Source organism: Piliocolobus tephrosceles, chromosome 1 (genome assembly GCF_002776525.5).
Source record: "Piliocolobus tephrosceles isolate RC106 chromosome 1, ASM277652v3, whole genome shotgun sequence".
NCBI classification, from domain to species: Eukaryota; Metazoa; Chordata; class Mammalia; order Primates; family Cercopithecidae; genus Piliocolobus; species Piliocolobus tephrosceles.
The window spans coordinates 41,431,146-41,447,112 of record NC_045434.1 but is presented as its reverse complement, the minus strand read 5'-3'; the positions used below and the strand labels follow the sequence as shown (position 1 = coordinate 41,447,112).

The window sequence follows — 15,967 nt, the reverse complement described above, 5'->3', positions numbered from 1 at the left end:
AATCAGAGGCTGGTTGGATTCTAATCCAGCAGTGTGACGAGCTTTTGTTAACCAATTTTTCTAAACCTCTGTTTCCTCGTCTGCACAAGGGGGATGGTGGTACTTACCCTATCAAACTTGAGAAGAATGCATGAGATAATTGCGAGTAAAAACCTTAGAGCAATGCCTTCAAAAGCTCAATTCATTTTGCTGTTACTGTGTTTTGGAATTTCCCTGAGGGTAGACGACTACTCCAACACTATTCCCTAACGCATGCAGCACTGACTTGGGGGCAGTGCGCCTCATTCAGCCAGCTCTCTGGGAAACAGCTTTCTGAGGAAGAGAGATAAACAGTTGACGGGTTTCCCGAGACTCAGCAGCCCACTGAGGCAGGGCTGACTGCAAGGCGCCGAGGAAAGGGGGGAGATGGGACCCCAGCAACCACTGGTGACCTCGGCGGACCACATGTCCCAGAGTGCAGCGCGCCCACCCTAGGTAGAAGTGAGCGACGCGGCTCCGAGTCGGCTTGCGAGAGAGCCGGGGAGGAAGCAGTGCACACTGGGACTGGTAGTCCTCAGGGGGAGACTCCGCGGGTCGGAGGCGGGTCGAAGCGAGAGATCCCTTCCCAGTCCCGCCTTTTGTCCACGTCTCACTTCTCCTGGCCAATGCCCTCTCCAGTCGCTGGAGACAGCGCCTCTCCGATGCGGTCTCCATTGGTCCTGAGGCTCTACGGCTGCGGTCCTACCCGGAAGTAACGTTGGGGAGGCGGTTTCCTAGACTACGACACCGGAAAGCTGGGGGAGGCGCTCCGGGATACTGAGGGCGGAGGGCGGTGGCAGCGCTGGCGCTGGCGACCGGCTCGGTGGCTTCGGGAAACAGTTCAGCGCCGGCGGCCGCCCGTGTTACTCCGCATTCCGCCCCGTTTCGGCACGGCTAGCAGCCCCCTGGCCACCGGCGTCCGGCAATGTGTCTCACCGGCCGGGCGTAGCAGCTGCGCGTGCGCGGAACCGCGGGGCCATGAGCGAAGCCGGCGGCCGGGGCTGTGGGTCCCCGGTCCCTCAGCGAGCGCCATGGAGCCTAGTGGCGGCAACGGCCGCGATCTGCCTGGTGTCGGCCACGTCCGTGTGGACGGCGGGGGCCGAGCCCATGAGTAGGGAGGAGAAACAGAAGCTTGGGTAAGGGTGCTGGCAGCCTGGGGTGGGTTTCTCGGTGAGGCTGACCACAGGAGGGGTGCCTGTCATTGCCACCCGGTCGCGTAGTGGCCTCTCCTGTCGCGATTGGAACGGCTGTTGCCGCACGAGAACCCTAATGGGGTGGACAGGGTCCGGGGAGGTGGGAGCCGCCTCCCGCGACCTGACCTCGGGGGAGCTGACGAGTTGTCGCCCTGGCCGCCAGTGACATGTGCAGGCTCCTTGAAGCCAGGCGCGGTGTGTCAACGCGGCTGCCATGTCAGTGGCCCAAGAAGGGGCTACAGCCCGCATCGCTGCGAGCTGGAGTCCTGCGGTTCGTTGCCTGTCGACCGAGGCATGGTTAGCTTTCTCGCTCAAGTGAGTTTCCAGCGGGGATAATGTTGCTGATCTCACAGTAGTTAAGGAAATGATGTTTACACCTGTTACGGAAAAGGGGGCGTTCATGGGAACTTGAACTTTACACATTTTACTATTTCCTTGCAGTGTTTTCTTGCACTGTGTTTTCATAATAGAACAGAATGTTTGGGGGGAAATTATTCAAAAGTCTCAAGTGTACCTATTCAGTAGTTTTTATCCGTCTTGGAAATGTCATAAAATTATCAATTCTATTTACACCATTTAATTCAGAGTTAGTAATACATACACGAGGTCCTACACATGAATAAGAAAAAAGCGAAGAAGCAGTAGGAAATGGGCAAAAGGCATGAACGGTTAAGCCAGAAGAGGAAATGGAAGTGGTAAACATGAAAAGTTACTCAACCTCCATAAATGTAAGAGATACAGATTAAAACAAGGAGCTAGCTGGGTTTTGCCCATCAGATTAGTAAATATAATACAAAACATAGGAATACAGTTCTGGCTAGTTCAGGAGTGAAAAAGGCTTGGTGAGAGTGTACATTGCTGTTAACTTATTGGTAGTCTCTCCTAAAATTTAAATTGTGCACACTCTGATTCATCAGTTCTGTTTCTGAGAATCTACCCTAAGAAAATAAAAGCACTCTTAATGCAGAGATAGATCCAGCCTGGGCAAGAAGAGCGAAACGCCGTCTCGAAAAAAAAAAAAAAGAAGTGCATTTTGAAAGAACAACTGTTCCTTGGAGGAAATGGTTGAATAGGGTACGTTCATATTATGGAATAATATTGAGACATTAAGAAGGAAGTGTGTCACTGGAAGCCTATCCAGAATACATTTCCAAGACAAAAAAAAAAAAAAAAAATGCAAGTTGTAGAATAATATGTATAGTACATCCCATGTTTTTTTAAAAAAGAAAAAAAATATCTAAGCTCAGAAAAAAGTGGAACGAAGGAGGGTGGTGGAACCATCAGGTCTTACTTTATGTACGTCATTTAAATCATTGCAAAGGGTCTTGTGTTCCTTTCTGAATAGCAATAAAGATCACTTAATGGAAAAAAGTTGAAGTATCAGCCATCAAAATAAAGTTACCAGTAAACTCTAATAAGTATCTTACATTTTCTCTCGTTATGAATTTAATGTATCTTTGATAACTTTTACCAAATACCTCACTGTGTGAGCACTTTACATATGTTATCTCTGTACTCCTTCCTAATTCCCAATGAATGTGATCCACATTTTGCAAATGAGGAAGTTGAGACCCAAGGTTGACTTGTTCAGCCGCAGAGCTACTATTGGTAGTGCCGGTGCCAGTATTCAAACCCAGGCTTCTCTGTTCCCAGAGCCAGGCTCTCTCCAGTGTGTTGCACATTCGTTAGACTTGAAAGAGAAGTATCAAGTCTGTTAAGAACCACAAGAATCTTACTTGACCATCACCATCCTTTCTTCATTTTTTATTAAAAACTTATTTGTAAAAGAGTCATTGGATAAATCATTTTTGGCCAAAATTAGTTTTTAACTGGAAAAGTTCAACCAATTGGCTTAAAATTTCAGCTCAAATTTTGAGATCATTTATGAAAGTGAAATTACAATTATTTAGGCTTGTTAGATTGCTCTACCCTTGAATAAGGGTAGTGTAAGAATCTAGAGCTATACATGACAAATACACAATTATATGACTGCTTTCTCCCCTGGGAATTTTCAGAAAACTGAACTTTGATTCATTAGGTTTACCTGTGCATTTTTTTAAGCCCAAATAATGATTCATGATAAAAAGCAGAAAATGCCCCACCCCTTTCCCCCCATGCCCCCCCCCCCCAACCCGCCAAACCAAACAGATGGTAAAAGACTGGAATTGTCATGAATAGTAAGCAGTTGCTCAATAACTTATACTTTGTGGAATTACTTAACTGGTTATATGTAGTCTTACCCTTCATGGAATAAGCTTTTTGGTTTTGTTTTTAAAATTTTACAACAGGATATTTTGTTAATGTTGTGTTTTCATTTAAAAGTGAAGTAGAAAACAGTCCAGTTTCTATAGCACGTGGGCAGGAGATGTAACTTGGCCTGGCGCGGTGGCTCAGGCCTGTAATCCCAGCACTTTGGGAGGCTGAGGTGGGCGAATCACCTGAGGTCAGGAGTTCAAGACCAGCCTGACCAACATGGAGAACCCCCCTTCTCTACTAAAAATACAAAATTAGCTAGGCGTGGTGGCGCATGCCTGTAATCCCAGCTACTTGGGAGACTGAGGCAGGAAGAATCGCTTGAACCCGGAGGTGAAGGTTGCAGTGAGCTGAGATCGTGCCATTGCACTCCAGCCCAGGCAACAAGAGCAAAACTCCATTTCAAAAAAAAAAGAAAAAAGAAAAAGCCGACTTACAGAAATTAAGAGTGATATAATTTTTGAACTGGGTCTGATTTCCAATACATTTTAATCCAGTTGTCGAATAGATAAAACCTTATAGAAACTTTTTTTTCTGTTCAATATAGTAATTATTATACCATTCTGTATTTAACTTTGTTAGGCTTCTATGTGTAAGTCAGAGAGAGCAACGATATTAAATAGCTCCACTTTGAAATATGTGTTCTGAAATTGGCTCATCATATGCTGCATAAATGTAAGGATTGGAAAATAGTGTGTTCTGCTTGTATGCAATCATGATTTACTTATAATCTTGAAAATTGAATGCTTGTAAAGTTGAGTTAGCAAGTTAAAGCTTATGTCATTTGTAATACACATGTCTAGGTACTATCATTGCCAGTTATAGGAATTTCTACTTCTTGGTGGTAATCTTGTATTCCATTTCAGGGAAGAGAAAAAAAGAACTTCCATCTTCCATTCATTGATACGAGTTCCTGAAAGGGATATTTTAAGCTCTTTTTTTTTTCCTGCTTAGGACAGGATAAGAGTCTAGAGCTAGAAACCACGAATATAAAAATTATGTATATATAAAAAATATATATATAAACTTATAAAGAATTAGTGCTTTAGCAAAGTGGTGGTAAGGTCTTTTTTTAAATAATGAAGTGTTTTTAAATGGTTATTATTCATAAAAAGTTGTCAGAACTTAATTTGTTTACTTCACAAGTTTGAGTGTACTTGATTTTGCTGGTCGCCATAGTCAGGATCTGAAACTGAGGTTTTTCTGTTTGCTAGCTCTATTATTACCAGTATTTCATCATCCGTGACTATAGTTTTAAAAATGACAATTGCAGTATAAACAGGAGGCAAATAAAAATATAGTCAGCAATTTGTTTAACACTTTTTTCAATTCTTGCCATCAATGATTGGAACTTTGGTAAAAGAAAAGTTAATAGGCTGGGCATGGTGACTCACACCTGTAATCCCAGCACTTTGGGAGGCTGAGGCGGGTGGATCACCTGAGGTCAAGAGTTCAAGACCAGCCTGGCCAACATGGTAAAACCCTGTCTCTACTGAAAATGCAAAAATTAGCCAGGCATGGTGGTGGATGCCTGTAATCGCAGGTACTCGGGAGACTGAGGCAGGAAATCGCTTGAACCTGGGAGGTGGAGGTTGCAGTGAGCTGAGATCGTGCCACTGCATTCTAGCCTGGGTGACAGAGTGAGACCCTGTGTCAAAAAAACAAAAAAGGAAAAGTTAATAAAAGATTGTTAAGCTATTTTTCCTTTGCTAATTATTTGACCTTGTCTAGTCATACCATTAACTTGTACTTTTTCCTATAGTCCTCAAGTCCTTGAACTTGAGAGTGCTTAATTGAAAGGCCACTTCCTCAGTCGCAACCTTACAGGTTTTGATTTATTAAAATTCTGGTGTAGTGATCAGACATCTCCATTTTAAACAACCGTTTTGGAGATTTTGTGAAAGAGAATTCACCAAAACACACAAATCTCTTTTTGAGCATTAGTTTTCTCATTTTTGAAGTAAATACTATTTATTTGATTTTTGACAGTTTTTTAGAGTAGAGCACATCATAAAAAGCATCTTGTGAAAATGTGACAAGCATATTAATAAATATGTACTTAAACTAGGCATTAGTGGTTTTATTCAATGTAAGTCAAAGGCAGAGGCTTCATAAAGTGTTGTTATTTCGTGTCACTACATACCCGCGTACTTCTCTCTTAGTAGAACATATAGGTGAAGAATAAATGTAATAATAATGGTTCTTTTTAAGGGCTCTCCAGCAAAATCCCCCCCTTCAAGACAGATATGTTAAATAATTGTGTTAAGAGGTCATTGTTTTTCTGTATCAGATTTCCTTCTCTGATCATGGCATCTATCATTCATTAGTTTTAAGAAAAATTATAAGATGAATTGTACATAAATTACTAGTAATCATTAAAGTTTGGCTCTGTGTGGTGAGTTCATGAAAGCTTGTCTGCTAACTGTTATAGTTTCTGACCCTGTTTATGTCCCTTTCTACCTAGATTTTTCTTTTGTTTTTATTGGTATGTGTTTTTATGAGGAAGAATTAACTTTTTGAAAGATAATAAATAGAATATACTTACCTTTTTTTTTTTTTTTTTCCATTTCTGCTTTTAAAATTAGGAATCAAGTACTGGAAATGTTTGATCATGCTTATGGTAACTATATGGTAAGTAGGAAGCTTATCTTTACCTACCATTTATGTGAGTTGATTATTATGTGAGCACAGTCAACTGGGAATTTTGAAACCTACAATACAATTACATTTTTTAGAAGGAAGTTTTTAAAAAACAGGACAAAAATAGTCTTTCTGGTAGTGGTTTTTAGGGAACCAGTTTATTGAACAGATAAGAATAAATTGAAATTAGATTATGAAACTTTGTTGTTTAAATGGCTTCCTTGGGTGCCATCAACAGTGTTCATTGAGTGCTTTATGTAGCTAGATAGTGTGGATATATACATGAAGAAGATGTTATCGCTGGTCTTAAAGGAAATTATTCTCTTAATTAAAAAAAAGTTTACAATATTTATACACTGAAGAAAACCATTGCTTGAAAGAGAAACTATTACTTAGCGTCTGTCCTAATTGTATCCTCATGGACTCTGCATTGAATATATTTTGCTTTCTAGTTTCCTGATTCATATTATTTAAAAATGTTTTAGGGCTCACTTAAGATTAAATAGCAGTTTCAGTTTTACAAGATGAAAAGTTATGGAGATCTGTTGCGCAACAATGTAGATGAAATAGCTAGCAAATTTTGGAATTAAAAAAAATTTTTGCGTATACATTGTAATTTGGAAAGAGTTTAATCATATTATCTTGACAAATATCCCTTATAACCTTGTTTTTACATTTTAAAATATGTCAGCAGATTTTCTTCTATGATTACAGCCTATAAAATATAGTTGGGAAAGTTTGGCAGAGGACTAACTTTAGTTCTGCTTAAAATATTTTTCAACTGATTCTGTGAATCCATTTTTTATCATATATTAACCAAGTATCGTCATACACCAACATCATTGTTATCTATGAACATCTGAATATATATAGTTTATGCATTTTTAGTTTTAAAACATGTTTTATATTTGACAATCCTCGTTCTCTTTTATATTGTAAATTTGGAGAGAGCACATTTTGAGTTCTTAATAAATGTTTTTAGAATATGATGTTTTTGGATGTATTTCAACATTAAAAACCCAGTTTCAAATTTATTTCTTAAGACCTCAGTCATTCCCTTAATGTTCTTTATTTATTATTATTATTTTTTTGAGGTGGAGTCTCGCTCTGTCACCCAGGCTGAGGAGTATGGTGGCACTATCTCAGCTCACTGCAGCCACCACCTCCCAGGTTCAAGCGATTCTCCTGCCTCAGCCTCCTTAATAGCTGGGATTACAGATGTGTGCCACCATGTCTGGCTAATTTTTGTATTTTTGGTAGAGATGGGGTTTCACCATGTTGGTCAGGCTGGTCTGGAACTTTTTACTTCAAGTAATCTGCCCACCTCGACCTCCCAAAGTGTTGGGATTACAGGTGTGAGCCATTACACCCGTTCTCTTTAATTAATTTTTTTTTTGTCACCCACATGTCAACCCTTATTTCTTTCAAAATCATTTATCCCTGGTTAACTCAGTTTGGGCAAAGCATAATTTAACAAATCTAGGCTAATGATTTTGAGATGGTCAAGTGCATCCATGCTATACTCTCAGACCTTAGCCATCTCATAAATGCATACTCATGAATACAGTTCCAAAGTTGAGTAAAATAACATATAGCTGGATAAGTTTAATTTCTCACAATGAATAGGGTCATCTCTTTGTAAAGCATGGTATCTTTAATATCTTGTTCTTTTTAGGTAGAATAGTTATATCAATGGCAGAAAGTTATATCAATACATTTTTTCTAACTATAGAATACACTTAGTAGGTTTGTGACAGTGCAGGTACTGAGGGCAGCTTTCAGAGGACTTTCTGGTCTGTGCATATTAGGACCTAACTGAGTAGCTTTCTGCACAATTAACTACTTGCAAGATCTAAGAGACAGGGATTTCAGCTTCAAAGACTAGGAATTCCTGAAAGTAACATTCTCTTCTATATTTCCAGTGGACCATACCTGTCCACTATAATATGTATTTTAAAATGTTTAACTATTTTACAATATGAGTGACTCTTGCTGTGTACTTGTTCTATATTCAGTCTGTGGGAGGTCTGTAACCCAATATTTAATCTAGAATTTACACTTCCTCTTTTCAAGTTCTCAACTAACATGACACAGTTGTAAAATATTAAAGAGAATACAGTTGCCTTGTATTTGTTATTTGAAGTCAGTTGGAAATTTTTTCCAGTCACTATACTCAGAAACACTTTTAGCTTTCTGTAAGGTGAAAGTGTATAGGTTTTGGAGTTAAAAGGGCTTGAGTTCGAATCTTGTCTCAGCTATTTACAAGTTGGACCCTAAACAGGTTATTTAACCCATCTGATAAACAGGTTATTTAACTCATCTGAGCAGTGTCTGTCTATGTAAAATGAGAATAATTGCAAAGAGTTATTGTAGACTATAGATATTTTTTTAAAGAACAGGAACCAATTTCTTTAATTTTTGATAAATTCACCTTTTTAATATGTCTTGTGCCTGGTACATAAATGCTTAGTAAATTTTTTTGGAAGAACTGAATTGAATTCTTGTGAAGATGAAGTAAAATAATGTGGTTTTTTTTTTTTTTTTTTTTTTTTGCATTTGATCACTGTGATATATCTTTGTGTTTTAAATTCAAAGAAATAATAAACTTAATTGAAAATACAAGTTTAAGGTGAATTTCAGGGTCTGTAAATCTATTTACTTTTTTATAGTCAGTTGCCTACTATCCTAAAATGTAAAATGCCTGGTACATGGCAGGTTTTTAATAAATGTTAAAAGTTCTTCCTCATTTCTCACTAGTTCTTTCTAATATTACTCTCCAGTCTGGTCTACAGTAGAACAATTCCTTTAACCTTGCTTCCCAGGAAAGCAGTGGTGTTTTCCAAAGACAAGCAATATATAGTATTATTAAGAGCAAGAACTCTGGACATGGAACGGGACACCCTGAGATGGCTCTGCCACCTCTCATCTGGGTTACAATGGGAAAGTTACCTAGTCTTCCTGAGCCTGTTTCTTCATCTCTGCAAAATGAAGACAGTGGTTTATCTGCCTCACAATATTGTTAGAAGGATTAAGCAAGTTAATATAATGAAAGTGCTTAGAACTAGTGTCTGGCAAATAGGAAGCATGATGTAAGAATTTACTACTGCTACTGATAATGACTACTACTATTAATTATTATTTATTTCCTACCTAAATTGAAATTGCCCTGCTGAAATCCACTTAGCCTGTAACTCAGAACTCGTTCTCCAGATAGTACATAGAACTTGTTTAAAGCAGATACGTTCTTTCCTGTTAGTACATAGAACTTGCTTAAAGCACATACGTTCTTTCCTGTTCTTGGCATGTGCCCTTTGAACTTATTTTTTCTATTAATGCAATAGAAGGTTCTATTAATGATATTTCTTAATAAAAATGTCCTGCCAGCTTTAGGTAGATTACTACATACCTGCCATCTCTGTACTTAAATCTAGGGATTTTCGGATTTTTATCACTTATTGGCATAACTGTTAGTATTATAACGACTACATTTGACAGATCTCTAGCCCCAGTCAGGCTGCAGTTTACCCACAGTGAATTGTACAGATGGCTTTCTCTTTTCCCAAATAACATGAATTTGATGTTGACCTTAGCAGTTCTTGTGTGACCTTATTTAACCTCAGGCCACAGTCACTTTAGGGCTTCTGTTAGCATGTTTTGAGTATTTGTGTTCAGTTTAGTTTACAGATTAATTTAGATGACAAAATGACATGTATTTGGGCCATCCAAATGTAGAACCTTTTTGGAGCTCCCAGTGTTTTTCCCGTCTGTATTAGACAACTCGAACTGTTATAAGCAAAAACTATATTCTGGTAAGAGCTCTAAGCATTAAAAATAAGCTTGGAAAGAGTTGGTAAGCACAGTTTCCTTAGTAGAATCGTACCTCATAACCACTATTAAACTTGATTTTGTGAAAGCGACAGTAGAATAGTCTTTATTAATCAAACCAAGGAAACTGTTTTAAAATGAACTTCCTGTGCATTTCTAGAATTATGTACTTTTTTTTGGAGTGCCTCTCCCCTACTCCCCAATGTGTTAAAAAAATTTTATTGTCGTAAAATATACATAATATGAAATTTACCATTTTAACCATTTAAGTCTACAGTTTTGTGGCATTAAGTGTATTCACACTGTTGTGCATCCATCTCCAAAAATTTTTTCATCCTCCCTGTGTGAAACTCTGTACTCAGTGTTTCACACTTTAATGGTTCATTCATCAAAAACAGTAATTCTGTAAACAAAGTATTTTAGGCATGGTACTAATGGGAGTAAGGGAGTTGTAAATTTATATTTACCTCTTTTTGTGTAGACTATTATGGGACTATCATTTCATTGTTCCTTGGCCTTTGCTTTCAGAACATCCTAAAACCCTACCAAAATTACACAAGAAATTCTATAGTATCCACTCAAAACATTTTGTAATCACGCTCTGATACTCTGCCTAGAATTTTCAGTAGAACCAAATCGTTCCGTTAATTCATCTTTGTTAGGTATAATTTACAGACAATAAAATTTCAAATTAAGTGCACAATTCTGTTTTGACAATTGTATACAATTGTTTAACCACCATCACAATCATGATACAGACCATTTTCATCACCCCAAAAATTTAACTCAAAGTTATTTGCAATAAATTCCTTCTCCCCACCTCTGACCCCTAGCAACCTTGATTTGTGTTTTGTCACTATAGTTTTCTCTTTCCTAGGATTTCATATAAATGGCATCATACAGTACATAGTCTTTTGATTTACTTTTTCATTTAGTGTGATGCTTTTGAGATTTATTCATGTTGTTGGAGATATATTGTAATTCCTATTTATTGCTCAGTAGTATCAGTTGATTTGATAGAACACAATGTTGGAGATATATTGTAATTCCTATTTATTGCCCAGTAGTATTAGTTGATTTGATGGAACACAATTTCTTTGTCTATTCACCGTTTGATGAGTATTTGACTTATTTTTGGTCTTTGGCTGTTACTGTATTAATAAAGCTGCTGTCAACCTGTGAGTGCAAGTTTTTATTTGGGCATACATTTTCATATATTTCCCACCTAGGAATAGGATTACTAGGTCATATGGTAAGTGTAAGTTTAACTTAATGAGAAATGCCAATCTTTTCTAAAATGGCTATAATATTTTGCATTTCCCACCAGCAGTGATGAGTTTTAATTATTCTGTGTCCTTCTACTTGGTATTTCCAGTCTTACTAATTTCAGCCATTCTGTTGGGTGTGTAGTGGTAGTTCATTGTGATTTTAATTTGATTTTTCCTGGTGATTAATGATGTTGAAAATTTTCCCACGTGCTTATTTGCTATTCATATATATATGTATTTATGAAGAATCTGTTTAGATCTTGTGTCCACTTTAAAATCAGGTCATTTGTTCTGTTATTACTGAGTTATAAAAGTTAATATGTTTTGGATATTAGTCACTTATCAAATATATGCTTTAGATATATTTTCTCCTAGTCTGTGCTTTACATTCTAATTTTCTTAACAGGAACTTTTGAAACAAATATTTTAAATTATGATCAAGTCCAGTTTATTATTTTTCTTTTATGATTCATGCCTTTTATAGCCTACCTAAAAAATATTTGCCTAGCCCAAGGTCACAAATTTTTTTCTTGTTTTTTTTTTTCTTCCAGATGTTCTATAATTTTAGCTTGTTCATTAGATCTATAACAGATTTTGAGTTAATTTTTGTATGTGATGTGAGGTAAAGGTGGATTTATATATGTATTTTTAATGTGGCTATCTAGTTATTCCAGCACCATTTGTTGAAAAGAATATCCTTTCCCTACTGAATTATTTTGACATATGTGTAAAAAAGTTGGGGTATCATATATACATGGGTGTGTTTCTAGACTGTGTATTTTGTTTTGTTGATCTGTCTACCCTTATACAAATATCACATTGTCCTGATTATTGTAGTTTTATAGTGGGTCCTGAATTCAGGCAGTTTAAGTCTTTCAGCTTTGTTGTTCTTTTTTAAAATTGCTGAAGTTACCAGATCTAGGAGCAAAGAGTCAATTTTTGATGCTGCTTTGACTTGAGTGTTTTAGAGCAGAAGTCTGTTACCTCAAAGCCCTAGTAAATTGAGAGTCTGATATGGAGGGTCTGTTATGATTTGTTTTATTTTATTTTATTTTTGCTCTTTGCTTTCAGCTAGGCACATGTTCTACTTAATTTATATAGGACTCTTTTATCATCTCAGTTTTATTTCTGAGTGATAATTATTAAATGTTTCTCATGGCTCTGAGTCATATCAATATGAATTACTTGTCCCTCAACAATAAACTGTGAAGAGAGAGGAGGTATTACTGTGCCTCAAAAAGCCAGGACATTTGAAGCTGTTAATTTGCCACATATGCATTGCTCTGAATTTGTGCAAACTGTCTGTAGTTTGCTTTGTGGTTAACCCAAAGAAAAAGGTGTGGTTGTATTTTTATTCTTAATCTTGAAACAAAGAGACAAAGTATTTTTACACCTGGTTTGAAACTTCCTTATTTGATTATTCTGGGTTGCAGTTGCTATTTTTATTTTTATTACCTAGATTAATTTCAGGAATTGAACTTCATATTTAATTTTTGTTTGAATTTATATTAATTTCAGACAGTGTGTGTGTGTGTCTGTTACAAAACACTAAAAAACAGCAGTATGAAGTTTTCTACGCAGGTTTAAAATAGTAAGGAACTATTTACAACCTAATTAACATTTGAGTGATGTTTTACAAAGATTATTTCAAAATACATTAGGAACTTTAAAAAATTTTTGTATTTCTTCTAACTGTTGTTTATATGTGTTAAATATAAAACTATAAAGCAATAAAAATGTACATTCTGGGAAATCAGTTCTGTTGGAATTGACACATAAAAGAGTAGTCAGGAGTCTGACACATGAAAAGACACATGTAAAAGTAATTGGGAGCTGGGCATGGTGGCTCATGTCTGTAATCCCAACACTTTGGGAGGCCAAGGCAGGTGGATCACCTGAGGTCAGGAGTTCAAAACCAGCCTGGCCAACATGGTGAAGCCCCATCTCTTCAAAAAGACAAAATTAGCCGGGTGTGGTGGCACACACCTGTAATCCCAGCTACTCTTGAGGCTGAGGCAGGAGAATTGTTGAACCCAGGAGGCAGAGGTTGCAGTGAGCTGAGATTGCACCACCACGCTCTAGCCTGGGTGAAAGAGTGAGACTCCGTTTCAAAAAAAAAAAAAAAGTAATTAGGAATTTATGCTGAGAAATTATATATAATGTTAAAATTACATAGTATTGAACTCAGAATTTAGTAGCTGTATGTGGATTCTGATGATATCAAAACATGTGTTGCCTAGAATCCTCTACTCAGGAATGGATCATTACAGAGCACTCAATTTTCTAAATATCTGAAAGCTTGCCATCTTCAATGCAAAGTATTCTTTAGTCTGCTTTAAAAGTTTGGTTCCCTGCCCCCCCCCCACCCCCACTTTCTGTATGTATTTTTTCTTTCCCTTTACTGTGTGTTTAGTGTTCCTGGCCACTAGTCTGTATTTCTGCTGCTAATTTGCTATGTGTTTGGAATCTAAATAAGTTGACTGAGAGGCAGTAGGAGAGAGTTGGACATGGAATCAGGAGTATTTTTGCTGAATTTCATGAATTAAGAATCATATGGGCATTTGCATAATAAAAACAAGTCATATACAAGATACAAAAGATCACTGTAGTCTTAGAAACTTTGCCATAGCAACACCCAGCAAATGCAAGAAGAGTATAGAACTGTATCTTCAAACTTCTGAAGGAAAAAAAAAATGGTCCAACCATTTTATAACCATTCAAATTGTTTTTCAAATAAGGCAAAAGACAGCCTAACCCAGGAATATCAGAGAACTGCAATACCCGTGATTCTCTTATTTTAAAACAAATAAATAATAAAATACCTGAGTACATCAGGCAATCAAGAGATGAACAAAATAAAAAAGAAATTGGAGGAGCCTTAGAAAAATGCTGTGCATCAACTCCACTTGAATTGTCACACTACCAACTTGGGGAATTACGGTTTCAGACCAGAATGTAGATGTTATAAACCTTCAGCGTCTTTGTTAAAACATCAAAACTTTTCTTTCTAATGGTTATAAATATAAGAGAAATGAAAAAAAAATAGCAAAACTATTATTTACCATATGGTAATTAAAAATATTAGAAACATTGAAATTTAAAGGGCTTTCATTTTATTTTTTTATTTATTTATTTTTTCTGAGACGGAGTCTCTTGTTGCCCAGGCTGGAGTGCAATGGCGAGATCTCGGCTCACTGCAGCCTCTGCCTTCCGGGTTCAAGTGATTCTCCTGCCTCAGCCTCCCGAGTAGCTGGGATTACAGGTGCCTGCCACCACACCCAGCTAATTTTTTGTATTTTTAGTAGAGATGGGGTTTCACCATGTTGGCCAGGTAGTCTTGAACTCTTTAAGTCACCTTACCCACCTTGGCCTCCCAAAGCGTTGGGATTACGGGCATGAGTCACTGCACCCAGCCTTATTAAGTATTTTTTTAACAAAAAACTCTTAATTAAGAGTAGTTTAAACAGTGCTTACCTTTCTGCCTTCTCATTGTATAACTTCAGATATGGAGCAGGTATCTTTTCTATACTTGGTGAATTGGCATACTCCTTTCTAAATTTGGATCAGCTTTAAATATTTTGTCCTTTGCTCTTTCAGTGTCATGAAATATCTCTGAGGATTTCTTCAATGGGAAGTTTTTTGCGGGCATAACATGTTATGTGTCATCGTCAACCTTTATGTCACAACCACTTAATGTGTGTCAATAACGTGGCCTTTATTACGTTTCTGTGGCTGCTTATCTATAGTCTCTTGAGTGGAGAAAGTGACGACATTCCCATGGTCAGCTAAAATTTGTTGATTACTTCATTTATGTTCAATTCAAATTTCACTTCGCATTGTCACTTTTTATTTTTTTGCCTGACTCTTATCTTTGTTGGCTAATTCCCCTTTGATTTTTCAGTTTTGTAAACTGTTACATAGGATTATCACGGGGTGACAAGGAGGCAACATACACTCATCTCCGTGTGAACTGAGTAAACAGAGTGATCATTCACCTCACAGACTTTGAAAGAAGTAATGTGATTGATTACCGATCATCATGAGCATGTTATTTACGTAGTGATTTGTGAACTAAAGAGCTAGCATCAAAGTTTGTGTTTTATGTAATTACAGTTAATATATCATGATAACTGAAATTTGAACCACGTTGTTGGGTGTGTAACGAAATTGTAGTAATTGAAACTTGTGCATAGTGAGACCATACAAAGTGAGACTGCCTCTAATAACATAACTGACAAAAATCCTATATTGAGGGGGAGAATTATGAGTATGTTAATCCTATTATTCTTGGCGCAGGGAGTTAGTATTACCTAAAGTTGAAACATGTGCTTAACATAATGATTCTAACTATATTATATTTCTCGTAATTATATTTTATTAATTTTAGAGGAATCTTTCAGAAACTGTCCCTTGGTGAAGGAAATATAAAGATCAACAGGTCTTTATTGTTTTTATTCTTTTCTTTTTTTTTTTTTTTTGAGACGGAGTCTCGCTCTGTCGCCCAGGCTAGAGTGCAGTGGCCAGACCTCAGCTCACTGCAAGCTCCGCCTCCCGGGTTCACACCATTCTCCTGCCTCAGCCTCCCAAGTAGCTGGGACTACAGGCGCCCGCCACCTCGCCCGGCTAGTTTTTTGTATTTTTTTTTTTTTAGTAGAGACGGGGTTTCACCGTGTTAGCCAGGATGGCCTCGATCTCCTGACCTCGTGATCCGCCCGTCTCGGCCTCCCAAAGTGCTGGGATTACAGGCTTGAGCCACCGCGCCCGGCCGTT

At 37.4% G+C, this 15,967-nt stretch overlaps 1 protein-coding gene across 9 annotated transcripts in view; it reads left to right on the top strand.

Annotated features, from left to right (window-relative positions):
- The first annotated feature begins 735 nt into the window (after positions 1–735).
- The window catches only part of EDEM3 (ER degradation enhancing alpha-mannosidase like protein 3), a 69,490-nt gene continuing 54,258 nt past the window's right edge, over positions 736–15,967 (top strand). For 7 of the 9 annotated variants that reach the window (XM_023203451.2, XM_023203454.2, XM_023203452.2 and 4 more), the window contains exons 1-2: positions 736–1,154; positions 6,050–6,095. In XM_023203451.2, the coding sequence (XP_023059219.1) occupies positions 997–1,154; positions 6,050–6,095 (204 nt within the window). In that variant the 5' untranslated portion in view covers positions 736–996. Of the gene's footprint in view, positions 2,286–6,049; positions 6,096–15,967 lie in introns of all 9 variants that reach the window. The other 2 variants (XM_023203457.3, XM_023203456.2) reach the window with 2 other exon arrangements.